The following is a 27273-nucleotide window of genomic DNA, read 5'->3' on the forward strand; positions in this document are numbered from 1 at the left end:
GAGTACTGTTACACTCACACTCCAGTACAGTAGGAGGCGGTGTAAGCATCCCACGATTGCGATACGCCAATACAAATTTGAATAAGAAGAACGAATCGTTCATGAACCTCACGTCACTAAAGCTCGCAGGATCAGGGTGCTTTGCGAGACTAGCGGCCGACAGAGCAGCGGAAGAATTTAGTGTGAGAGTCGTCAGTCTAGCAGTTGGCAGCAGATAGCCAGCTTCCATTTACAGAAAAGCAACTCCAGCGATTGTCCTGCAAGCTACGGCCGGCGTAAGTGTTGAGTTATTACTTGCTAGCTAGATAGCTACTACAATTTAACTTGAGTTGTTATGCAAATAGACACATATCAGAAAACCAGTCAGCAACGACTGCTCTTGTTACCGTTAGCTAGCCAGCTAACGTTAGCTGCATTGGTTTGTTAAAACCTCATTACCGTTCTCCTGGCAGCAGGATATTGTTCTGGCAGGATGATCGCGGATATTTATTCAAAATAAGAGTCCCCATACAAAGACATGCTAAACTTTGGCAATATCGTTTTTTTCCACTCTAGTGCAATACAACTGTTTTCACAGCGTTGCAACAAAAGTGTCAATCAGAAGTTGAAACAATAACAAAGCCTAGTCCCCACAGTTTTTTACTGAAACAGGGAAGGGATGGGTCTGGAGAAGTGTTCCACTCTCAACTTAATTGACCGAGCTATGGATGCAAGGACGGACCATCCATGTTATCAAAATGATAGTTTTAAAGCTAAATTATTGGAACATATGGGCAACTTTTATTTTTTATATTGTATTATTTATACCAGATTTCTGTAGAAAGTGTACACCAGTACTAGTATGTTGAAAGCTATTATGTAAGGCTATATGTTGCCTAGTTAAATAAAAGTCATGTAAATAAATACACTTTTAATAAAAATACAAATATATATGTAATTGGAACTACTCCAGTCTACAAAACTTTAATTGGTCTATTGTGTTGGGCAAAGGGTTTAATAGAGTGTGCTGATGACTCCTTGTTTCCCCCTCACTCCATTCACTGCAATGCAATACGCTGCAATGCAATACGCTGCATATGAACTACATATCGGCTTATAGAGAACAAAACGACTCTGCCGATGTAAAAGTAGGGTTGGGATTACTCGGTAGGGTCTGTAGATATGGTGTTATTTCTTGGGGGACTGAGATTTACATACCCAGCAGCACTTTCAAATCCACCCATTCCAGTGGTCCAATGAAATAACTGTAGGCCTATAAATTACATATTGGCCTACATAAAAAATAAGTCCTGTCTAAAAGTGGGGTTGGGAGTACTCTAGGATCTGTAGAAACTATATATAGTGTTATTTCATGGGGCACTGAATAATACGTAGTGTTGCTGACCTTGTATGCCACCCATTACATTGGCCACAATGCAAGTCACTGTATATGCATTACATATTGGGTTAAAGATATATTATTTTTTTGTACAAATTATTTGTGCCAATGTAAAAGTGGAGATGGAAGTGTTTTAGTTGTCGCTGGTTGGCCATCAGGTGAGGTTTTAGGCTGGGGTCCCTGGAGATCTGTCCGACCTTGTCCCCACCACCATTATTAACCTTTCTGGCGCAGGCGTTTCGCTAGCGACCCACCTCGACAACATCCTGTGAAATTGCAGAGCGCCAAATTCAAAATACAGAAATAGTCATAATAAACATTCATAAAAAATGCAAGTGTTATACATTGGCTTAAAGATTAATTTCTTGTTAATCCAGCCACTTTGTCAGATTTAAAAAAGGCTTTACGGTGAAAGCATACCATCTGAGGACAGCGCCCCGCATACAAAAGCATGAAAAACATTTTCCAACCAAACAGTCAGAAATGGCGATAAAATAAATCGCTTACCTTTGAAGGTCTTCATCTTTTTGCAATCCCAAAGGTCTGTTACACAATGAATGGTCGTTTTGTTTGATAAAGTTCTTCTTTATATCCCAAAAATGTCTGTTTATTTGGCGCGTTTGATTCTGAAATACACCGGTTCCAACTCGCCCAACATGCCTGCAAAGGATCTAATAATATACCTGGAAACTTGGTCCAAACATTTGAAACAACATTTCTAATCCAACCGCAGGTACCCTAAAATGTAAATAATCGATACAATTTAAGATGGAATAAACTGTTTCCAATGCCGGAGAAAAACAACACGGCGTGCGCTCTCATTCACGCTCACCAAAAGACTAGAGTCCACCTGAGTGACACTTAGAAAGAATACGACTACTTCTTCATTTTTCAAAAATAAAAACATTGAACAATTTCTAAAGAATGTTGACATCTAGTGGAAGCCATTGTCTTTGAAATTGTTTGTCATGTTTTGACGCAACTAGTAATGGTAATTAAGGATTTACCTGAGTCCACTTCAACAGAGCAGCACAGAGAAGTTCTCTAAATGCCTTTCCTGCATTATAAGGTTGTTGCCAGGAGCTAATAGACAATGTCCGGGATAAGGCTTTGTGGGGTACAGCATTGAAGCTCTAGCTCCAGGAGTGGAAGCCAAAAGCCAGGCCAGCATGACCTGTGCGACCCTTGCGATTTGGCATCGGCACAATGCCATCCACTAAGGCACCAAGGTGGGAACCACCAGCACAAACTGAAAGAAAAGGACGCACATTATATTTAGAGATGAATGCTAAGTTTTTGTGACACTAATTATTTTATGCAAATTAAACCACTTCTCACCTCATTATTTGAGATCTGTCTCTCCATCCCCTGGTGCATGTTTTGGTTTTTGCCCTAGCACTATACAGCTGATTCAAATAATCAATTCTCGATGATGTTGGTTATTTGAATCATAAATTCCTTCTTGCATTCTTCAACACTGATTAAAATGTAATATATTTTCAATGAGTTGGCCATCTTGCAATATTTTGAAATACAGTTTTTTATTTTAAAGGTTTTTTCATTACCATAGGAAAGTGACATCTTTGTTAGTTTTGCTAGCAAAGACATTGTTAAGACCTCCTAGCTAGCCAAATACAGTATTTATGGGCGTGATGAACCTGTGGTGGTGTTTAAAAAAACAAAAAAAACAATTATAATAAATATTTCCTTTTTTTTTTTATATCCTTCATTAGTTCACTTGAATTATCTTTGTGTTGGCTAGTAGTATAACACATTAGTAGCTATGTTATGTTTATTAACATTAATGGGATATTTATTTTGCACAATCAAACATTTGTTGTTATGCTACCATTTGCTAACTGTGCACATAAACTAGCTAGCTACCGCATTCTTCAACTTCTGCTCTCTCTGCTTTCAAGATGACGATGTGATTGCAGCTAATTGGTCACTGCAACTGGTCATCAGCTTGGACTGGATGCTGTGTAGGCATATGCGTTATTGTTGTAACGTGCTCAGCAGTAGGAGGTGGCGAGGGTTTGCAGTCTCGTGCCACAGTCAGGTATGGACACCTGGACACCGAATCCTCGAGCAAAACCGTTCATCCCTCGCCAGCAACGGAGCCTCTATCTCACCTGGAAGTACAAATTAACTAACAAGCGAGCTCTCCGCAGAGGCTGCCAGGTGAACCCAGATACATGTTGTTTTGCCAGTTCAGCTACCATTCACTGTCACTTTTGGTTACCCTACATTTTGAGGTATTTTTGAGAAATCAACTTGACTTTTTCCTCTGTGCAGGCTGGAGCGGTTCTATTTCTGCTGGTCACAGTCATTGTAAATATAAAATTAATCTTAGACACAAGAAGAGTAGCCAATGAGGAAGAGGCAGTGCAGGAGTATGGTGAGTTCTTGTCAATTCTTCCATTTGTTTCACACTTTTCCATTTTCGATGTCAAAAGCTGTTTCTCACTTACTATAGCCTAACAAAGTTGTTGATCAATGGAATTCGTACTGCTGAGCAATGTTACGTCAACTTATGAAGCAACTTTCCACAATTCAAAATGGCTGAACTTTCCCATGCTCGTTTAAAGACGACGCCCTGCCCAACATGGAGACCCCGCGGAAGACGGCAAGCGGTAGGAAGGTCCTGGACATTGAGGTGTACTCCAGCCGCTCCAAAGTCTATGTGGCAGTGGACGGCACCACTGTGAGTACTTGTAGGCATTTCACTATAAGCCTACCCTTTTCACACTACTGAGCCAAACCCAGCTGAACTCCACTTTTCTGGAAAAGACAATGAATTTGAATGAAGAAAGGTCTGAGCCAGTGCAATCTGGCTCTAGTGTGAATCTGGCTTATTGTTGATGTGTGTCCTATAAACTGGGTTTCATAGTGTGATTTATGATGTAACTATTGATATTGTGTTGTCTGTGTGTCCCTCTCCAGGTGTTGGAGGATGAAATGCGGGAGCAGGGCCGAGGCATTCACGTGATAGTCCTCAACCAGGCTACAGTGAGTAAGCGTTTTTGACTCTTCACCTAGAGACACACCGAAACTGATGTTTTTTTCCCTCTGCACTTGTGAGCAGTGTTTCAATTTAGCCTTTTGTTTTTCAAGCATTCATGAACATGTCGACGACATAGTGAGATGAAACTACTAGTCTTGATAGTAGGCAATTCCATGGTAAGAGTGATACTGAGACTCAGGTTTTTCACTTTAAAATGTCAAACAAAAACCAATCACTGCAAAGTGAAACAAACCACACAACTGTATGCACAAGGTCTACTTTGAACAATTCCCACGTTTTGCTGAAACACGTTTACTTGAGGAACAGTTAAGATACAAAGTTTGTTACGGGAATGGTTTGGGCTGTTTGTGCCGTCATTCAGTTACCAAACTTTTCATTTGCACTGTTCTCCAAGTAAATGTGTTTTTGTCAGATGTTCAGTGGAAATGGTTAAAAGTAGTGCTTGTGCATAGAGTTGTATGGCTTAACTTTGCAGTCATTGTTTTATAGTTAAACATTTTAAAGTGAGAAATCGTGTCTCAGTTTGTTACTGTGGAATCGCCCTATTGCTAAACCAACCTCTCCTCTCTAGACAACGTCTATTTGTTGGTCTGCAGCATAAATGTCACTTTCTTGTGTGTGTGCAGGGCCATGTGATGGCCAAGAGGATATTTGACACCTACTCTCCCCATGAGGACGAGGCCATGATCCTCTTCCTCAACATGGTGACGCGTGGCAGGGTCCTCATTTTCACCATCAAGGTGAGTCACTCACTAACTCCCTTCCGGTTTTGCGTGTGTATATACTATAGTAATAAGCTAGTTCTTGATGCACCAGTAGTGACTTGCATCAAAGCTATTGTATTTGCATGCAATACACTTGAAGCACTCAATGGGCTAATGTAGACTAAGGCTAATAATTTAGCCTGACGACGCAGTGTTTTGTGCCTGTCTGTTTGTGTTGTATTGTTTACCTTTAGGATGAGGGGACGTTCCACCTGAAAGAGTCTGCTAAAAACTTGCTGAAGGGGCTTGGGAGCCAGGCGGGCCTCAACCTCAGCTGGAGAGACATGTGGACCTTGGTGGTGAAGAAAGGAGGTATAGGAACAGATGTTCACTCACTCTTGAAACACACACACACACACACACACACACACACACACACACACACACACACACACAGAGAGATCCATTTTCACACAAATTACAGTTACTGCTAGGGGTGTGAACGTTTTAAATGTTAAAACGTTTAAATGAAATTGGGATCTTTACGTTAAGAAAAATCCCTAACCAAAGACTTGTTTTTTCCCCCACAAAATGTAAATCAGTGCAGTTATCACAAAACATATTATTTTCCGTGTTATAGCCTAACTTGATTACCGGCTATAAAGGCCTGGGGAAAGTTGTAATTTAAATAAAACCAGAGAGGAAGAAGCGAACATAAGGCTACTTTTGGTGAATTTGCAAGGCATACCTTGACATTGCAAGGAATAGAGTAATTATTTCTGCCTGCCCCCCTCCTCCCTCTCCCACGCGCTGGCTGGCCTGCTCTTTCTCTTCAAATAATAATGTGAGTGTGTTCAGTCTTTGGTCTGTTGCATGTGGAATATCCTAAGCTATTCATTGATGATAAGCCCTGCTTTACTGAAGTTGTGTGAAATTGCAGCATATTGCATTGCGAAATACAGCTTTTTTTTTTAATGTATTGAAGATGGGCCTAGTGCACGGTCCTGACTCTGCCTGGTGGCCGACCTGCCTGTACTGTGCCCCTCCCCTCTCTCTCCGTCCCTCGCTACTTCGCTATAAAATATGCAAGCGTTTGATTAGTTGCTGTGCTAATTCCTAGCGGAATCGAATCTTGATATTCAGAAATGGGAGTCGACACCAGGAGTATGGACTCCACCGCTACGTCATTGTCTTTAAGTTGGAAAAATGCCAGAGAAAAGCAAGCGACCGCAGTGATTTCCTGTATGGCAATACTTTGAGAAGTAAATGCAAACTTTGTGAGGTGGAATTGAGGTACAGTAATGGTATTATTATTATTTTTTTATAATAATAATTGAACCTTTAACTAGGCAAGTCAGTTAAGAACAAATTCGTATTTACAGTGACGTCCTACCAGGGAACAGTGTGTTAACTGCCTTGTTCAGGGGAAGAACGACCAATGTTTACCTTGTCAGCTTGGGGTTTTGATCCAGCAACCTTTCGGTTACTGGCCCAACGTTCTAACCTCTAGGCTACCTGTACTACCATTACAACAGTAATGGTTGTACAGGTGCAATGCTGATCCATCTGAAAGGGATGTACTGTGAGACCCAAACCGCTGCTGGCAGCAGCGCAGCTGCATTGTGAAACGTTATGACATTTTTCTTATCGTTTTATCCTAGGTTTTTGTCCATTTGCGTGTCATGTGGTGTGGGTGTGTTGACGATGAGCTGCTTGGGATGTTTGTTTTCAGGTCAGTTGTATGGTGAGAAACACTCCAAGTCCCCAGCCCTGTCCACCTGGGGAGATCCTGTTCTGCTGAAGACTGAGGTGCAGCTCACTGCTTCTGAAGGTACCTACCTAGCCTCCCATCATCTCATCTCCCTCCTCACCTTGCTCCACGCTCACAAATGACCAATCATCCTTTATCTGCAGCTATTAAGAGAAATGATCTTAAATATACAGTCGCTAGTGAAAGTCTACACAACCCTTGTGCAGTCTTCACATTTTGCTGCCTTAAAAATATATCTTAAAAGGGATTACATTCGAATTTTGTTCTACTGATCTTCACACCCTACTCCATACTTTCAAAGTGAAAGCAAAATAATATAACATTTTCCATATGAATAATCAAGATGTGTTGATTGCATATGTCTTCTCTCCCCATAGTTCATAATTGGTGGAAGCTTCTTTTAAAAACGGAATAATTTTGAATAAGAGTCTACCAACCTTGCACTATTCTTAAGTCAATGTATATCAATTGTTTTTGTCAAAAATGGCTCAAACTCAGTAAATATGGTTGGGAATCTTTGATGGACAGCAATATTCAAACCTGGTCTCTAATCTTCAAGCAGATTTAAGTCAGGGCTGAGACTGGAGCATTCAGGAACGTCTCACCAGCTCTTGGAAAGTCATTGTGGTCTGTCTTTGGCATTAAAATGTATGTAATTGTCTCTCTGAAAAATAAAACTATTCTTGAGTTAGGTTTTCAAATCAAATTGTATTTGTCACGCTTTGTAAACAGGTGTAGACTAATGGTGAAATACTTAGTTGTGTGCCCTTCCCAACAATGCTGAGAAAAATAATAACCCGACAAATATACAATGAGTAACGATAACTTGGCTATATACATGGGGTACCAGTACCGAGTCGATGTACAGGGGTACGAGGTAATTGAGGTAGAGTAGTATTCACACCCCATGTCTTTTTCCTCATTTTGTTGTTACAAAGTGAGATTAAAATACAGCAAAGCAGGCTGAACCAGGTTTTCCTCTTGGATTTTGCCCCCATTAGGTTTATTTTATCCTGAAAAACTCCCCAGTCCTTAACGATTACAAGCATACCCATAGTATGATGCAGCCATCACCATGCTTGCAAATATGGAGAGTGCTACTCTGTAATGTTTTGGATTTTCCCCAAATATAACACTTTGTATTCAGGACAAAAAGTGAATTGCTTTGCCACATGTTTTGCGGTATTACTTTAGTGCCGCGTTGAAAACAGGATGCATGTTTTGGAATATTTTTATTCTGTACTGGCTTCCTTTTCTCTCTGTCAATTAGGTTAGTGTTGTGGAGTAACTACAATGTTGCTGATCCATCCTCAGTTTTTTTCCTACCACAGCAATTAAACTATGCAACTGTTTGGGATACCGGAGAATGACAACAGCAGAGGCTGTGAGGACACAGTCCGAGACTTTATGTCAACTAAACTAAAACTGCTCACCGATGTTGTGCGTAATGTCACTTTCTCCAGAGTCCATAGAATAGGTAAGGCCTCTGGGAATAGGCCACGGGCTATTATTGCATGTTTTGACAAATTTAAGCAAAAGGAAATGACGAAGAACATGGGCAGAGAACTGAGACACTGATTTTGGAATGAATGATCACTTCCCCACCGAGATCAAAGGAGAAAAAAAAAAACGATATCCCATGAAGGAAAAGCGTTGCCTGAATCAACGAGTCTCCATGGTGATGGATAAACTTTATGTCAACGGGCAATTGTATCAGGACTCTGGAGTAGCTCCCTGGCTATTTTAATTTAATGTTCAAATTTGAGTTTGTGTGTTGTGTATCATGACAACTTCAACTATAACAGATACATCCTCTATTGATCTCCACTTGACAAGGAAAGGGTTGCATATAGCTCAGGTTAATGTATGTAGCCTTCCTAACAAAATACATGAGGTTTTTAACTTGGTCATATTTTGGCTTTGAACAAAACACATTTAGATGCATCTGTAAATGATGGGCAAATTAACATTCATGCATATGGTCTACTGAGAAGAGATAGGAATGGTGGGGGTGTAGCACTGAACATTCAAAATCATATACCTTTTTAAGAGAAGGGATGACCTTCGTGTTTGTCAAGTAGAGGCACTATGGGCTCAAGTACATCTGTCTCACCAGGCACCCATATTGGTAGGATGTGTGTATATGACACCTTAGAGCTAGGTGGTCTATCTGGATAACTTATGTACTGGGTTTCACCAGGCCACAGATAGCAACAGAGATGTATTTATCTTGGGTGATTTTAATATACATTTAGAACAACATTGATGAGATATACCAAGAACTGTGGTTTGAAACAAATGGTTAATGATACTACTAGATCATCAATTAAGTTGGGTCATTGTTCAGACACATGCATTGATCTGATTTTCTGTAATATACCATTGCAATGCTTAAAAGCCAGATCAATGCCAGTGGGCTGGATAGACCATAATATTGTGACCATAACCTTGAACACCAAGGTTCCAAAGAAACCCCCAAGGATTGTGGTCAAGAGAAATTTTAAAATATTTAATCATGAGCTATTTCTAAATGATTTGGCTGCTGATTTATCTAGAGGATGATTTAAATCACGCTACACAATGTTTTATTGATTTGCTCATGGAGGTAATGGACCATCATGCCCCGATATGAAAGAGTACAGTTGGTGCTCGTCCATCTCCATGGATTGATGATGAACTGGGTGAGGCTTTTTCTCAAAGAAATATGGCAAAAGTCTTAGCAGCCAAGTCAACATTAGAAATTGATGAACAGAATTATAGAACATTACTTAATTATGCAGTTAAATTGAATCAAAAGGGAAAAAAAGTAGTTTTATTGGTTGTAAAATTGATTCTAAAAAGGTATGGAACACAGATGTACCAAGTAAGCCCTTAACTATCTCATCATGCCCATCTAGTGTGGAGGTTGACGGGATAATAATAACAAAACCAGTTGATATTGCCAATCATTTTGCAGATTTTTTTACAAAGAAAATTAATTTACTGAGCAACAATGTAAACATACATTCATCCAAACAAGCTATTGTCCAATGGATTGATGATCATATTATGAGCAACAAGACCTGCTCTTTTAGTCTGCACATGGTGCACACACCTTTTGAAGTAATTACCTGATTATAAATCTACAGGTTATGGTCTTATGGACAATTTTTTGCTTCACTGTGCTGCTCCCCAGATTGCTGTTCCACTGAGATGCATATTTAATTGATCACTGGAAAAGTGGATGTTTGCAAATGTATGGAAGCATGCGAAACTGTCCCCTATTCCGAAAGACTGCAAAGAACCCATTACTCCTGCCAATAGTCGACCAAGTAGTCTACTCCCTACACTCAGTAAAATATTGGAGGGTATTGTGAGTAGACAAATATGGGAGTACATGGAAAAGAATGATCTGATTACAGCCAATCAGCATGCGTATCGCAAAAAACATTCCACTACCACTGCATTGGTTGACATGACTGACCAGTGGCTCAATACTATGGATAATGGAAAGTTTGTGGGTGTACTATTTTTAGATTTCAGTGCAGCATTTGATTTAGTGGATCATGAAATAATTTTGACAAAATTAATGCATTATGTTTTTAAGGAGGTAGCAGTCATATCTAACTGACAGGAAACAGTCCACTTATATCAATGGTTCATTTTCTTCCCCTCGTGTTAAACTGTGGAATACCGCAGGGCAGCTGCCTTGGGCCACTATTTAATATATACCAACGACCTTCCCTATGCCTTAGCTGAAACTCAAGCTACTATATTTGCAGATGATACTACAATTTATGCAGCAAGACAATCGGTTCAACAGGTACAGCAAGCTTTACAAGGAGATTTGGAGAATATTAGGGAGTGGGTTTGCCAAAACAAACTTGCTTTAAACACCAAGAAAACCAAAGTTATGTTGGTCTGTTCCACTAGGAAAATGCCAAAACAGCTTGGGATACAATTAAGTACAAATTGAAGAAGTGGCAGAAACCAAACTATTGGGAGTGCAGCTAGACAACTGCTTATCATGGTCGTCTCAAATAACTAATCTATGTAAAAAAATATATATATATATTAAAACAGCATGCATAATCAGAAGGATAGCTAAATATTTACCAGTAAAAATTATTCAGCAAATAACACAAGCATTAATTGAGAGTCAGGTGAACTATTGTTGTGGTCTGGTGAAATGCATCATCAAGTGAAGTTAGGAGGCTGCAGAATGCACAGAACAAAGCAGCCAAGGATTGTTTTAAGGTGGCGATATGGTTCTTCTGTTGCAGTCATGCGCAATGTTCTTGGTTGGTCATCAATCGATAAGATAATTGAAAAAAACATGCTTATTTTATTTCATAATATACATAATTTACGGACAAGTTCTATTCACAACGGTATTCAGTTGGTAAGAGGCAGACATTCTGTAAATACTAGGAATATATTGCCCACCATCTATGCGTTATCCAGACAGAAAAGAGAAATAGGCAAAATAACATTGATTGAGAGCAGTAAAGAAATTGAATAAATTCACTGAGCAAACCAGAAACCTTTCAAGATATACATTTAAACATTATTTTAAAACAATTTAAAAATAATGCATAGAAATGTTGTGGGACTATAGTAGATTGAGTATTTATTGGGTCATTATGTATGTTTGTAATAGTGTGTCATATGGAAATTTGATTTGTCCAAATGGGGACTAAAAGAGATCCAAATCAAACCATCACTCCTGTGTTCCAATAGGACGTTGTTAGCTAATCCAAGTTTATCATTTTAAAAGGCTAATTGATCATTAGAAAACCCTTTTGCAATTATGTTAGCACAGCTGAAGACTGTTGTTCTGATTTAAAGAAGCAATAAAACTGTCCTTCTTTAGACTAGTTGAGTATCTGGAGCATCAGAATTTGTGGGTTCGATTACAGACTCAAAATGGCCAGAAACAAATACTTTCTTTTGAAACTTGTCAGTCTATTCTTGTTCTGAGAAATGAAGGCTATTCCATGTGATAAATTGCCAAGAAATTGAAGATCTCGTACAACGCTGTGTACTACTCCCTTCACAGAATAGCGCAAACTGGCTCTAACCAGAATACAGAGGAGTGGGAGGCCCCGGTGCACAACTGAGCAAGAGGACAAGTACATTGTTGTGAGGTGTCTGTTTCTCAAATTTGACAAGTCTTCAACTGGCAGCTTCTTTCAAATAGTACCCGCAAAATACCAGTCTCAACGTCAACAGTGAAGAGGTGACTCCGGGATGCTGGCCTTCTAGGCAGAATTCCAGTGTCTGTGTTCTTTTGCCCATCTTAATCTTTTCTTTTTATTGGCCAGTCTGAGATATGGCTTTTTCTTTGATTTGATTTAGATTTAGTGTCATGATTGTGTTATTTATCAGCAGCAAATAATTTGACCACGTGTCTTGCTGATTTGATATCGTTCTGCTTTACGTTATGAAAATAAGCTGTTAATGGACTGTTTTATTTACTGTAACTCTCTTGCTAATCACATTTATTGTAAGGGACACACACACACTACGTGTTGCAGTAGGCCTTTTAGAATATTGCAAAACATATCCATCACTCTATCCAAGTTGATGAGCAGGAAACAAACGATGCCAGTCAGCCTGCGCAGCCGGCCCATCGAAACTACACCTAAACCACATGAGGTTGGTGGCACCTTAATTGGGGAGGACGTGGTAATGGCTGTTGCGGAATAGGGGGAATGATATTAAATACAGCAAACACATGGTTTCCATGTATTGATGCCATTCCATTTTTTTGCTCCATTCCAGCCATTATCCTCCCATCAGCAGACTCCACTGACCTAAACTATACCGACACAAATTTCACACACAAATGGTTGGCCTATAGATGAGATTAAATTGACAATCTGATGAGTGACAATATTATCAGTTGTCAAATTGTACATGAAGAGAGAGGTGCGTCTTGTAATTGACAGATGCAGGGAAAGGAGCATAACTTTTTCAAATCACATGCAGGTAAAACATTTTGATTTCTATATAGTATCAGAAAGAAACTGCAGAATTTGCTCTGACACTTACCTTCGTCAAATATCGCAAAATTCTAGAGGTGCAGCTCCATTTCCAAATGTAACTTTTTCCAAGAATATCCGTGCTGACAATGTGTTCAGCACATGACCACTCGCGCGGCAGCATTGCTCTGACTACGAAGCAAAAACTAGTAACTTAATAAAATATGCTATTTTGTCTTCAATGGATGAATGGGTGATAGAAACCAGAACTGATAATGGTGCATGTGACTTCAATGAACTGAATGATGAGGGTGATTGAATTTGATTCTGTTAAGTTCATGTTTTAAGTATCCCTATATTTCTGTTATTACGGGGCTATCACTCTGTCAAGAGTGCGCCTGCGCAGGAAGTTTGGTTGTTGATGGACCTAGCCTTGAGTGGAATGGCTACATTGTAGTGTGTTCATACAGTATAGTAAACTTAGTTAAACTGGAACCTTGTCGTTGTTATTTCGAGTTAACAGACTGATCTGAATGTTGAGGGTGAAGAGGATGATTGAAATTAGAACAGTTGTGTAATGATTAAGAATTGTGAGCGGTCTACTTTATTTGATTATGAAAGCCTGGAAATGGTGTATATTTAGAACAGGGGTGGGCAAACCTTTTGGCTCGAGGGCCACATTGGGATTAAGAAATTCAATGGAGGGGCGCATTTTTTTAGGGGATTAATTGTTTGTTAAAAACAATTTGCGGAGGACTCCTGAGTTACGCAGCGGTCTATGGCACCGCATCACTACAGACCCAGGTTCGATCCCAGGCTGTGTCACAGCTGGCCGTGACCGGGAGACGCATGAGGCGGCACACAATTGGCCCAGCGTCGTCTGGGTTAGATTGTCCCGTCGCGCTTTAGCGACTCCTGTGGCGGGCCGGGCGCATGCATGCTGACACGGTCGCCAGGTGTACGGTGTTTCCTCCGAACATTGGTGCGGCTGGCTTCCGGGTTAAGCAGGCATTGTCAAGAAGCAGTGCGGCTTGGCTGGGTCGTGTTTCTTAGGACGCACGGCTCTCGACCTTCGCCTCTCCCGAGTCCGTACAGGAGTTGCAGCGATGGGACAAGACTGTAACTACCAATTGGATACCACGAAATTGGACGAAAAAAGGGCTAAAAAACATTGGGGTCGTACTTTGCCCCCCCCCCCCCCCCCCCCCCGATTTAGAACCTAACTTATTTTCACTTTATCATACATGCCAGTAATGTGGCGTGAATGCATTGTTGTTGATCCTCTGTATCTTTAAGTATTGTGGTGGCAGCATCATATTATGGGTATTCTTGTCACCAGCAAGGGACTGGGAAGTTTGTCAGGATCAAAATAAATATGAGGAGCAAAGCCCAGTTAGAAAAGTTAGAGGAAAACCTGCTGTAGTCTTCTGGAAAATTGACACTATCCCGGGGTTAGGTTTTCAGCTGGACAATGACAAATGTTAATACCAAAGGCACACCAGAATGGCTTTCCAAGAGGTGGTGAGTGTTCCAGAAAGGTGCATTCTCAGTCCTAGTTTAATCTGCTTGAAAATCATTTTTAAAAAAAATGATATTGCTGTCCGTCAATGATTCCCAACCAAGTTTACTGAGCTTGAGCAATTTTGAGAAAAACAATTGATTTGTGTTTCTCTAAGAGTTGTGCGAGGTTGGTAGTCTTATTCAAAGTGATTTACAGCTGTAAATGGCTGCCAAAGGCGCTTCCACAAAGTATTAACTTGGGTGTTGAAGGCAAATGCAATCAATACATCTTCATTTTTTATGAAGATTCATTTTCAATATTTTGTCTTTTACTTTGAAAGTGTGGACTAGGTTGTGTAGATCGGTTAAAAAAAATAATAATTTGAGGCAGAAAAATGGGAAGACTGCAAGGGTTGTGTATACTTTCACTATGCATTGTCAGGTGGTTTTATGCTCCTGCACCATGTCAACCACCATCTCAACTCCTTCTACTTGTCGTGTGTGTTTTTATACTGAATGCCACACTCGAAGTTCCCTTGTGGGGGGAAAAAATAAAAATGAAATGTGTCAGTGAATTGTAATTAATTGGGTATCATTCTCCTCTCTCTCCCCCTGCAGATGCAGAGTGCCATTGGGCTGACACAGAGCTGAACAGGAGGAGGAAACTCTTCTGCAGTAAGGTGGAGGGCTACGGCAGCATCTGTAGCTGCAAGGACCCGGCCCCCATTGAGTTCAACCCAGACCCAGTAAGGCCCACGTCCCAAATGGCACCCTATTCCCGATTTAGTGCACTACTTTTTAAATATTTTTTATAAGGGCCCGTCTGGATGATTGAACTCAAGCTTGTCCCCCCTCCCCCTCCTTTCTCTAGCTCCCCAACAACAATGTGTTCAATGTTCCTGTGGCGGTCATCGCTGGGAACAGACCTAACTATCTGTACAGGTATGACTGTGATTCTGATGGAAAGGGACAAGTCTGGAAGTAGGGTTACGACCAGCTCTTTCTTCTCCATGTTAGGATGCTGAGGTCTCTGCTCTCGGCCCAGGGGGTCAACCCACAGATGGTCACAGTCTTCATCGATGGATACTATGAGGTACGGAGTTCCTTCTCTTTATCTTCACCCTCCTCAACCATCTTCTCAACTGTATGGTATTTCATTTATTGCGCTTAAAGCTGTATGTGTGTGCTTGCGTGCATGTGTGTGTTCGTACAGGAGCCCATGGATGTGGTGGAGCTGTTTGGACTGAAGGGGGTTCAACACACTCCCATCAGCATCAAGAATGCCAGAGTATCACAGGTGAGATGTCTGTCAGCCAACTCACTCATCACACTCCGAGCAGCCTCCATCACAGACCAGCTGAAACGGAGTCAGTCACACAGTCATTAGTCAACTAGAAGTCACTTATTTTGTCAAACACCAACAAATGAGACAATCAAAGGCAATGTTGTGTTGTAATGCACACCAGTGTTTTGGCAACCATCACCCACTCCTTACCACCTCTATACATCTGTCTGCTCTCTCCTTTCAGCACTACAAAGCCAGTCTCACTGCAACCTTCAACCTACACCCAGTGAGTATTTTCACCTTTCTGTCCACCAAATCCAGGTTATTATGGTTGTGGTTGATTTCTGCCATTGTGGTCGATTTGTGATTGATTTGCAGGATGCCGACTTTGCCATAGTCCTGGAGGAAGACCTAGATATCTCCATAGATTTCTTCAGGTAAGATCTCTGTAGTTTTAGATTGAATGGATTTGGATTTCACATGACTGGGAATCACAGATACCTTTAAAAAAATAAAGTAGGGACGAAGATCAGAAAACCATAGTTTGATCGGGCTGTTAATTGTGGAATGTTGTCCCACTCCTCTTCGACTGCTGTGCGAAGTTGCTGGATATTGGTGGGAACTGGATCACAGTGTTGTTCATGTCGCTTCAGAGCGTCCCAAACATACTCAATGGGTGACATGTCTGGTGAGTATGCAGGTTGTGGAAGAAATGGGACATTTTCAGCTTGCAGGAATTGTGTACAGATCCTTGCGACATGGGGCCGTACATTATCATGCTGAAACATGAGGCGGTGGCGGTGGATGAGTGGCACGACAATGGGCCTCAGGATTTCATCACGGTATCTCTGTGCATTCAAATTTCCATCTATAAAATGCAATTGTGTTCGTTGTTTGTAGTTTATGCCTGCCAATACCATAAACACATAGCAACATGGGTCACTCTGTTCAAAACGTTGACATCAGCAAACCCCTCGCCTACACGATGCCATCTGCCCTGTACAGTTGAAACCGGAATTCATCCGTGAAGAACACACTTCTCCAGTGTGCCAGTGGCCATCGGAGGTGAGTATTTACCCACTGAAGTCAGTTACAACGCCACGGTCAAGACCCTGGGTAGGACGATGAGCACGCAGATGAGCTTTCCTGAGACGGTTTCTGAGTTTGTGCAGAGGTTCTTCGGTTGTGAAAACCCACAGTTTCATCAGCTGTCCGGGTGGCTGGTCTCAGACAATCCCGCAGCTGAAGAAGCCAGATGTGGAGTTCCTGGGCTGGCTTGGTTACACATGGTCTGCGGTTGTGGGGCCGGTTGGACGTACTGCCAAATTCTCTAAAATTACATTGGAGGCAGCTTATGGAATAGAAATGAGCATTCATGATGCAGTCAGCATGCCAATGCACGCTCCCTCAACTTGACATCTGTGGCATTGTTGTGTGACAACTGCACAGGTGCACCTGTGTAATCGTGCTGTTAAATGAGTTTCTCGATATGCCACACCTGTCATGTGGATGGATTATCTTGGCAAAGGAGAAATGCTCACTAACAGGGATGGATGTAAGCACAGCATTTGAGAGGGCAGCTTTTTGTGTGTATGGAACATTTCTGGGATCTTTTATAGCAGCTCATGAAACATGGGACCAACACTTTACATGTGTATATACAGTGCATTCGAGAAAGTATTCAGACCCCTTCCCTACTCCACATTTTGTTATGTTACAGCATTAGTCTAAAATTGATCATTTCCTCATCAATCTACACACAATACCCGATAATGACAAAGTGAAAACAGGTTTTATTTTATTTTGGCAAATTTATAAAAAAACCATACTTAATTATTCAGACTTTGCTATTGAGCTCCAGTGGATCCTGTTTCCATTGATTGTCCTTGATGTTTCTACAACTTGTGCTAAATTCAATTGATTGGACATGATTTGGAAAGGCAAACATCTCTCTATATAAGGTCCTACAGTTGATAGTGTTTGTCAGAGCAAAAACCAAGCCATGAGGTTGAAGGAATTGTCCGTAGAGCTCTGAGATGACAGGATTGTGTTGAGGCACAGATCTGGGGAAGGGTACCAAAACATTTCTGCAGCTTTGAAGGTCCCCAATAACACAGTGGCCTCCATCATTCTTAAATAGAATAAGTTTGGAACCACCAAGACTCTTCCTAGAACCCTAACCCAGCCAAACTGAGCAATCAGGGGAGAAGGGCCATGGTCAGGGAGGTGAGCAAGAACCCAATGGTCACTTGTGATAGAGCTCAAGAGGTCCTCTGTGGAGATGGTTGTCCTACTGGAAGGTTCTCCCATCTCTGCAGCACTCCACCTATCAGGCCTTTATGGTAGAGTGGCCAGACGGAAGCCACTCCTCTGTAAAAGGCACATGACCGCCCGCTTAGACTTTGCCAAAAGGCTCCTAAAGGACTCTGACCATGAGAAACAAGATTCTCTGGTCGGATGAAACCAAGATTGAACTCTTAGGCCTGAGTGTCAAGTGTCACGTCTGCAGGAAACCTGTCACCACCATGGTGGTGGCAGCATCATACTGTGGGGATGTTTTTCAGTGGCAGGAACTGGGAGACGAGACAGGACCAAGGGAAAGATGAACGGGGCAAAGTACAGAGCGATCCTTGACTAAAACCTGCTCCAGAGGGCTCAGTACCTCCGACTGGGGTGAAGGTTTACCTTCCAACAGGACAACGACCCTAAGCACACAGTCAAAACAACATAGGAGTGGCTTCGGGACAAGTCTCTGAATGTCCTTGAGTGGTCCAGCCAGAGCCCGGTCTGGAACCCGAACAAACATCTCTGGAGAGACCTGAAAATAGCTGTGCAACCTGACAGAGCTTGAGAGGATCTGCAGAGAAGAATGCGAGAAACTCCCCAAATACACGTGTGCCAAGCTTTTAGCGTCATACCCAAGAAGCCTCAAGGCTGTAATCGCTGCCAAAGGTGTTTCAACAAATACTGAGTAAAGGTTCTGAATACTTATGTAAATGTGATATCAGTTCAAAATTGTATAAATATTTTAACATTTCAACAAACCTGTTTTTGCTTTGTCGTAATGGGGTACTGTATAGAATGAGGGGGAAAACTACATCCATTTTTTAATAAGGCTGTAATGCAGTAAAATGTGGAAAAACTGGAGTCTGAATACTTTTATTCAGGCCCTAAGAATTTCCCCCTTTTTTTTATGTTACAGCCTTAAAAAAAAATATATATATATATATATATATATATATATATATATATATATATATATATATATATATATATATATATATATATATATATATATATATATATATATATATATATATATATATATATATATATATATTTTTTTTTTTTAAATACAAATTGCTCATCAAGCTACGCACAATAACCCATAATGACAAAGCAAGAACAGGTTCAGAAATGTTTGCAAATATATAAAGAATACAAGTAAGTGAAAGTTAATTTACATAAGTATTCAGACCCGCTTTCAACACCTTTTAGAGTCTTTGCCCACAACGATTTGAGGCTGTTCTGAGGGGTGAGGCGCAACTCAATATTAGGAAGGTGTTCTTAATGTGTAGTACACTCAGGTGAGAGGGAGCGAGAGAGAGCGAGACTTCAATCTCAGCACAAAGATCATTGGAAGTTTGTCAGTGAGTTTAATGTAGCTGAGTATGTGCTTTAGAATGAATATGACCATTATTGACCAAAAGGGGGCAGTAGATCCACATGCTTCCTGCTTTACTAAATCTCTCTCTCCTTTGTGTGCCCCAATCCTTAAATGTATTAACTGTTGAACATGTGCTACTTCTCCAGCTCTGTCCTCCGTTAACTAATGAGAAATGGCTGACAAACATTTGGAGTATGGGGCCAACTGAATTCAATGCTTGTTTAACCTCGCAAACATGCTCTTCGGAAGAGCTGGTAGAGATGGTTCAACTGTCCCATACTGGAATGGAATGTATTTGTGGTAGGGAATCATAGACTTGGATCAACTTTATTCATCCCCAGCATGAAGACATCTATGCGACTCTTGTCCCTCAATCAATGTGACAGATCAGTGCAGGCGGAATCGACGCGACATCTGAAATAAGACAATGGTTGGTGACATGTTATGGTTGTTGTTCCTGTCCAGTTTCCTGAGCCAGACCGTCCATCTGCTCAACGAGGACGACAGCTTATACTGCATCTCGGCCTGGAACGACCAGGTCAGTGTCCTCCTCTCGATACTTTCCACACTTTAAACGTTTTCCTTTCGTTGCTGTAGCTCAGTTGGTAGAGCATGGCTAGTGGGTTAGGGGGCCCGCCACCTCAACATTTGTGGCTCGTCTTGATGACGGACAGAGACATTTACGTTTTTAAAGTAAATTTCCTGCAATTCTACACATTTTCACCATACAGAGAACATTTGTTTTAAATGCCCACGAGTAGAATTTCACTTTTTTTCAGCTGAAAGACGATGCCAATAGCTTACCAATGATGTTGCACAACCATTTAAGTCAAGTCATTGTTTTAGTATGATATACTGTATTTGGAGTTGAAATGGGAAATCCCGAAGTGATATTTTCAGTGCCAATGCCGTGTGTTTCCCCTATATGACGTGCTAATACTTTTCAGTCTCTTTCTTTTCTGAGCTGGGTTTTATTTGAATGTTACCACCCACCAGCATGGCATTGTTTATTAATCAGAAACACCTGCAAAGTTCTTTCTCAAGTTGCGACTGAGCTGAGCAATATAATAGATAAAGATTGGCTGAGCCAAACAGCTTTTCCCATAGCCTGCACTTGGCTGCCTGAGATAGGGAGCAAATTACATTTATGTTTTTGCACCTCCATTTTTTTACCAGGAAATTATCATAATCCATTGGTTCATTTGTCAAGTTTCACTTAAATTTGAGCCAGTCCGTATAAAAATATTAACTCAGTAAAAAAAGAAACATCCCTTTTTTAGGACCCTGTCTTTTTAAAGATAATTCATAAAAATCCAAATAACTTCACAGATCTTTATTGTAAAGGGTTTAAACTCTGTTTACCATGCTTGTTCAATGAACCATAAGCAATTAATGAACATGCACCTGTGGAACGGTCGTTAAGACACTAGCAGCTTAGACGGTAGGCAAATAAGGTCACAGGTATGAAAACTTAGGACACTAAAAAGGCCTTTCTACGGACTCTGAAAAACACCAAAAGAAAGATGCCAAGTGTCCCTGCTCATCTGCGTGAACGTGCCTTAGGCATGCTACAAAGAGGCATGAGGACTGCAGATGTGGCCAGGCCAATACATTGCAATGTCCGTACTGTGAGACGCCTAAGCTATAGGGAGACAGGATGGATAGCTGATCGTCCTCGCAGTGGCAGACCACGTGTAACATCACCTGCACAGGATCGGTACATCTGAACATCACACCTGCGGGACAGGTACAGGATGGCAACAACAACTGCCCGAGTTACACCAGGGAACGCACAATCCCTCCATCAGTGCTCAGACTGTCCGCAATAGTCTGAGAAAGGCTGGACTGAGGGTTTGTAGGTCTGTTGTAAGGCAGGTCCTCACTAGACATCACCGGCAACAATGTTGCCTATGGGAACAAACACACCGTCTCTGGCCCAAACAGGACAGGCAAAAAATGATCTTCACTGGTGAGTCGCGGTTTTGTCTCACCAGGGGTGGTGGTCGGATTCGCGTTTATTGTCGAAGGAATAAGCGTTACACCGAGGCCTGTCCTCTGGGGCGGTGTGTCACGGCATCATTGGACAGAGCTTGTTGTCATTGCAGGCAATCTCAACGTTGTGCATTGCAGGGAAGACTCCCTTATGTGGTACCCTTCCTGCAGGCTCATCCTGACATGACCCTCCAGCATGACAATGCCACTAGCCATACTGCTCGTTCTGTGCGTGATTTCCTGCAAGACAGGAATGTCAGTGTTCTAGCATGGCCAGCGAATATCCCGGATCTCAGTCCCATTGAGCACGTCTGGGACCTGTTGGAACGGAGGGTGAAGTTCCCAGAAGTGTCCGGGAACTTGCAGGTGCCTAGGTGGAAGAGTGAGGTAACATCTCACAGCAAGAACAGGCAAATGTGGTGCAGTCCATGAGGAGAAGATGCACTGCAGTACTTAATGCAGCTGGCGGCTACACCAGATACTGACTGGTACTTTTAATTTTTACCCCCCCGCCCCTTTGTTCAGGGACACATTATTCAATTTCTGCCACGTCTGTGGATCTTGTTCAGTTAGTCTGTTGTTGAATCTTGTTATGTTCATACAAATATTTACACATGTTAAGTTTGCTGAAAATAAGCGCAGTTGACAGTGAGAGAACGTTTCTATTTTTGCTGAGTTTATATACACTAAGTATAGAATCTTAAAAAAAAAAAAAAAAACATTTAAAAATCGATTTCTTTCCGTGTCATAGACTGACCAGGTGCGCAACTCAATATTAGGAAGGTGTTCTTAATGTTTTGTACACTTAGTGTATATGACCATTTTAAAAATGGTAAACTTGCATGTAACTTGATTGCATTTTGGAACGCCGCTCCCCCCACCACCCCAAGATGAATGGTTTTGACCACGCTTCACTGCTTTTGATTGGTGCAGCTAGTGTTTATCCTGTATTATAAACTGGGTGGTTTTACATATCATTTGCGGCGTGCATCATGAGCAAAGTCATTGTAGCCTATGATTTGACTTCCCCTAGCTGTGAGAACCATGCCATGAGCACAGGCTGACTTATCACTGCTATAGCGCAGCTGAATAGCCTGCCAGCAGCCTACTGAAGGTGGCACCGTGTTCACTACAATGTAGAACATCGCGACACTAGTCCAAATCGTTCAATAGTTAAGACTATCCATATTACTTTTTCTATTTCTATGGTGGATTCAGAGCCACAATTTATGAAATATGCCAGGACTTTGGCTATAACAATAGATGGCAAAGTGAAAGATACTGGTTTCCCCTATCCATCTGGTGAACATTTCCCTAATTGCTTATGACAAATCCAGCTCCAGAACCAACTGTAGCCAGCTGGCTAATCTTATGAATAAGGTTAGCATGCTAGCTAAATACACTGACAGCTGTCAGGGCCCTACTTGTGATTTATCTATACCACCTGGAAATCAACAGAACATTCCCACCCCCAATTCGTGAATATGTATTAGCAGGCTTCGTCATTCTTCGGGAGGTGGAACCTAAACGAGAATTTCCTCTTTTGGACAGTAATCATGTAGAAATAGGGGTGGAATTGCCCTCTGGTGGGGGCCTTTTTAAAGTTACAATTCTACACATTTTGCCATGACTTGTGCCACGTTAATGTGATATCTGAGTGAGAATGACTAACAAAAATCAATGGGGGGCCCATGGAGGACAGGGCCCCATTTGGCTGGCGGCGAGCCGAACCAACGAGTGTGCTGACATACTCCCTTAATAGACCGCTTGAAAAAATAAAAATTTCCTCAAATTAGTCAATCTAAAATAACTCAAATGTCATTAATTTGTATGTTTTAGCAGAGGATCCTAGTTGCATATTTTTACATCTAACTAAGCTGTTTGGTGCAGTATTTCTCAATGAAAAACTTTGCATGAAAATGAGTCTCTCAATGAATGACAACAAAGACTTTATTGAAGAATCACTACTCTTGGCCAATCACTGACGAAGGGGCGTAGACTTCGGGTCCGCACTTCGACTTTCCTCTAGAAAAAATGTATTGTGCCCGAACAGCCTTAAAACCCACACCAAAGTCCAAAATGAACAAAAACGTCACGAAATGTCCCAATATATGCACAAACTCTTCCAAACTGTTGGCTGGGAAGCATGCAGACACCGCTTATTTCGCTTATGCCTTGAGCTGGCCCTGCACGCATGACACTAAGTTGCTTTGGATAAAAGCGTCTGGGAATTGGCATATATTACTGTAATGTGTGGAAATTGTGTTTTATGTAGTTTTTAATATCTGCTATGCAGGGTTATGAGCACACCGCAGAGGACCCAGCTCTCCTCTACAGAGTGGAGAGTATGCCAGGCCTGGGCTGGGTGCTGAAGAAGAGTCTCTACAAAGACGAACTGGAGCCCAAGTGGCCCACGCCTGAGAAGGTACTAGCGTGTGTGTGTCTGTGTGTATATGCGTGCGTGCAGTGTTTCCAAAACTGATAGTTAATATTTTCTCTGTGTGATCATGACAACGCGTGCGTGTAGCTGTGGGACTGGGACATGTGGATGCGTATGCCAGAACAGAGGAAAGGCAGAGAGTGTATCATCCCTGACGTGTCCCGCTCCTACCACTTTGGCATCATCGGACTCAACATGAACGGCTACTTCCACGTAAGGCCCTCTTCTTCACTACTAGAATACTATGGTATAGCCTTTCATGCCATCTGCTCAGGCTGGTATCCATTTTAAAGTGAACTTGATGATGAATCAGGATACTGACATTTTCTCAGTGGGTTTTCATAAGCTGGTTATGGGTTTGACCTGTCTTGCATTTGAGTGTTTCTTCCTAATTTATCCTCTCTAGGAAGTGTATTTCAAGAAGCACAGGCTCAACACGGTTCCTAATGTCCAGCTGAAGAATGTTGACGGCTTGAAGAAAGATGCCTACGAGCTGGAGATTCAGAACTTACTTAAGTGAGTGAGCATGTATCAGATATAGTCCACAAATTAAGCTGTGTGCGCATGTGTGGGTTTTAAAAATATATATTTCCACCGAGATTTGCTTTCAAATGGATAGTCGTTGCCTCAATAACTAAGTCTATGGGAACAGCTAGCATGTCTGCGCTGACGCTAGTAGCAAAGTACACAGCAAAGTACCCTTGTCACCACTGCTGTGAAAAAAATCATAGGGAAAACTTTTCAGTGACTAACATGTGTGTTATTCTGTGTTGTGCTCAGGGAGGCTGATGTACTGGACCACAGTAAGAACCCATGTGAGGACTTGTTCATCCCTGATACAGAGGGGAAGACCTATGTCATGTACATCAAGATGGAGCTGGAGACTGACACATCCACCTGGACTGAGCTTGCCAAGGTAGAGGGGGAGGGGAATTAAGGGGGATGGGAGATATAGAGACAAGCTCTTCACATTTCAATAGACAGTGCCTTCGGAAAGTATTCAGATGAGATGTTTCTACTTGATTGGAGTCCACCTGTGGTCAATTCAATTGATTAGACATGATTTGGAAAGGCACACACCTGTGTATATAAGGTCCTACAGTTTGCAATCCAAGCCTCTTCCTTGAGCTGGCCACCTTGCCAAACTGAGCAATCAGGGGAGAAGGGCCTTGGTCAGGGAGGTGACCAAGAACCAGATGGACACTCTGACAGAGCTCCAGAGTTCCTCTGTGGAGATGGGTGAACCTTCCAGAAGGAAAACCATCTCTGTAGCACTTCACCAATCAGGCCTTTATGGTAGAGTGGCCAGACTGAAGCCACTCCTCAGTAAAAGGTACATGACCGCCCATTTGGAGTTTGCCAAAAGGCTCCTAAAAGACTGTCAGACCATGAGAACCAAGTTTCTGGCAAAATAGAGAGATATCCTTGATGAAAACCTGCTCCAGATTGCAACAGGACAACGACTTTAAGCACACAGCCAAAACAATGCAGGAGTGTCTTTGAGAGCCCGGATTTCAACCTGATCGAACATCTCTGGAGAGACCTGAAAATAGCTGACAGCTTGAGGATCTGCAGAGGAGAATGTGAGAAACTCCTCAAATACAGTTGTGCCAAGCTTGTAGCGTACTACCCAGGAACACTTGAGGCTCTAATCTCTGCCAAAGGTACTTCAACAAAGTACTGAGTAAAGGGTCTGAAAATGTATGTAAATGTGATCAGTTTTTTATGTCTACAAACCTGTTTTTGCTTTGTCATTAAGGGGTCTTGTGTGTGTGTATATATTGATGACGAAAATAAAATGTAATCCATTTCAGAATGAGGCTGTAACGTAACGAAAAAAAGTCAAGGTTTTTCACCTTAAACTGAATCTGTATCAAACTGTTGCTGATTTGTTGTCACATGAGAACTTTTTTTTTTTGCGGACTAACGTGTGTGCTGTCCTCCTCAGTGTCTCCATGTGTGGGATCTGGATGTGAGAGGGTACCACAACGGCATGTGGAGGCTCTTCAGGAAGAGGAACCATGTCCTGGTTGTGGCCGTTCCTATCTCGCCATACTCGTAAGTTATTATAGTGTGTCACTGTGGTTATGGTTAAGACCCCTCGGCACATTTTATTCAACATTTTATTTAACTCGACAAGTCAGTTAAGAACAAATTGCAGTACTTCACAATAGAATGACAATGTATACTCAACTAAACTTTTTTTTTGAACCAGAACAGAATCCCAATCCAACTTATTTCCACCGCTAATATCTATATTTTTTTCTTCTGTCTTCACTTTGGTCAGTGTGAAGAAGCCAGTGAACGTTACACCCATCCACCTAGAGCCTCCGCCCAAAGAAGAGGGAGCTCCCATGGAGCAGCGTTAGCCCAACACCACCACACACCCTTTCACATTGCGCTCGACTGGTATTATGGTAATTCTTGCAGAGGCTTGGGGCGTCAGAGAGCCATTTTCTTTACACTACAACAACAGGGGGGTATGTGGTGTAGAAGTGATCCACACTGCCTACTGAGGTAGCTTGAGAATCTTGATTCCTGAGGTCAGATTTGGCGCCAGATCCGTTTCTTTACACTAAAAATAGTCTCTTTTGAAACCGGTTTCAAAATAGTGTAAAAGGTGGAGTAGCCCAACGCTCTCTCTAGCCTGGCCTTAACGCCTGCACCCTTACCCTACTACCAACATCACCCTCCTGGCCTTACCACAGACAGCAAGGCTTCTTGGAAGTGGTGTTTTTATGGTGGTGGTCAGATACTGACTGGACTGCACCACTGATCATCATTGGTCTTTCACTGTGTGGAGGTTCACTAGAAGAAGGTTTTTGACGAAGTGGGAGATTGACCGTATTAGGCTGTGCCACAGGATTCCGTCCAAATGGTTACGTATATAGCTATGCCACTTACTGACACTCTACCTGTGAATTCTCTGAGAAGAGGAGAGGGGACAGAGGCTGGACCAGGAATGGAGTACAAAAGGGATCCGTTAACATTTACTGCATCTTTGATGCGTCTCTTTTACGACGGTTGGATGATGTATGGAAGAAACAAACTGGATGAAAAGGAGAGGGAGGATAATTGACACTCAAATCTCACCCCCAGCTTTGTGGGGACACACCCGGATAAATAAGTGGCTTCCGATGAAACTTGCCCAACCAGAAAATATTGTATTTTTATTTTATTTTAAGTGCTTTGTCAATCCTGAATACATTTTAACTTATGTTTATTTATTTCACTTGCCAGTATATCAACCAACAAGTGGTTGAAATGTTTTATTTTTAATCAGATTTTTAATATCAAATTTTTTACTTTTTAAATTTAAACTTTTAGGCCTAACGTTTACAGATCTGATATACTAATGTAAAGTTGAAGTCAGAAGTTTACATACACCTTAGCCAAATACATTTAAACTCAGTTTTTCACAATTCCTGACATTTAATCAGAGTAAAAATTCCCTGTCGTTTCAGGTAGCCTTCCACAAGCTTCCCACAATACGTTGGGTGAATTTTGGCCCATTCCTCCTGACAGAGCTGGTGTAACTGAGTCAGGTT

At 41.7% G+C, this 27273-nt stretch overlaps 1 protein-coding gene across 1 annotated transcript; it reads left to right on the forward strand.

Annotated features, from left to right (window-relative positions):
- The first annotated feature begins 106 nt into the window (after positions 1-106).
- On the forward strand, positions 107-27018 carry LOC110521823 (protein O-linked-mannose beta-1,2-N-acetylglucosaminyltransferase 1). Its single transcript, XM_021599715.2, has 21 exons — positions 107-275; positions 3298-3559; positions 3674-3776; positions 3967-4082; positions 4322-4387; positions 5030-5143; positions 5362-5479; positions 6840-6938; positions 14960-15087; positions 15213-15283; positions 15359-15434; positions 15555-15638; positions 15871-15912; positions 16005-16063; positions 19759-19831; positions 23582-23710; positions 23813-23938; positions 24132-24241; positions 24506-24641; positions 25674-25783; positions 26013-27018. Exons 2-21 carry the CDS (start codon positions 3440-3442, stop codon positions 26092-26094), a joined length of 1962 nt encoding a protein of 653 aa, XP_021455390.1. The 5' UTR covers positions 107-275; positions 3298-3439; the 3' UTR covers positions 26095-27018.
- Positions 27019-27273: the final 255 nt, after the last annotated feature.

Source organism: Oncorhynchus mykiss, chromosome 30 (assembly GCF_013265735.2).
Source record: "Oncorhynchus mykiss isolate Arlee chromosome 30, USDA_OmykA_1.1, whole genome shotgun sequence".
Classification (NCBI taxonomy): domain Eukaryota; kingdom Metazoa; phylum Chordata; class Actinopteri; order Salmoniformes; family Salmonidae; genus Oncorhynchus; species Oncorhynchus mykiss.

What these genes read in the sequence shown, in the direction of transcription:
- LOC110521823 (XM_021599715.2), top strand. Translation starts at nt 3,440, where the DNA reads ATGGACACCTGGACACCGAATCCTCGAGCAAAACCGTTCATCCCTCGC. An exon ending in CTCTCCGCAGAGGCTGCCAG is followed by an intron (nt 3,560 to 3,673) that starts GTGAACCCAGAT and finishes TCCTCTGTGCAG; the next exon opens with GCTGGAGCGGTTCTATTTCT. An exon ending in CTTGGTGGTGAAGAAAGGAG is followed by an intron (nt 5,480 to 6,839) that starts GTATAGGAACAG and finishes GTTTGTTTTCAG; the next exon opens with GTCAGTTGTATGGTGAGAAA.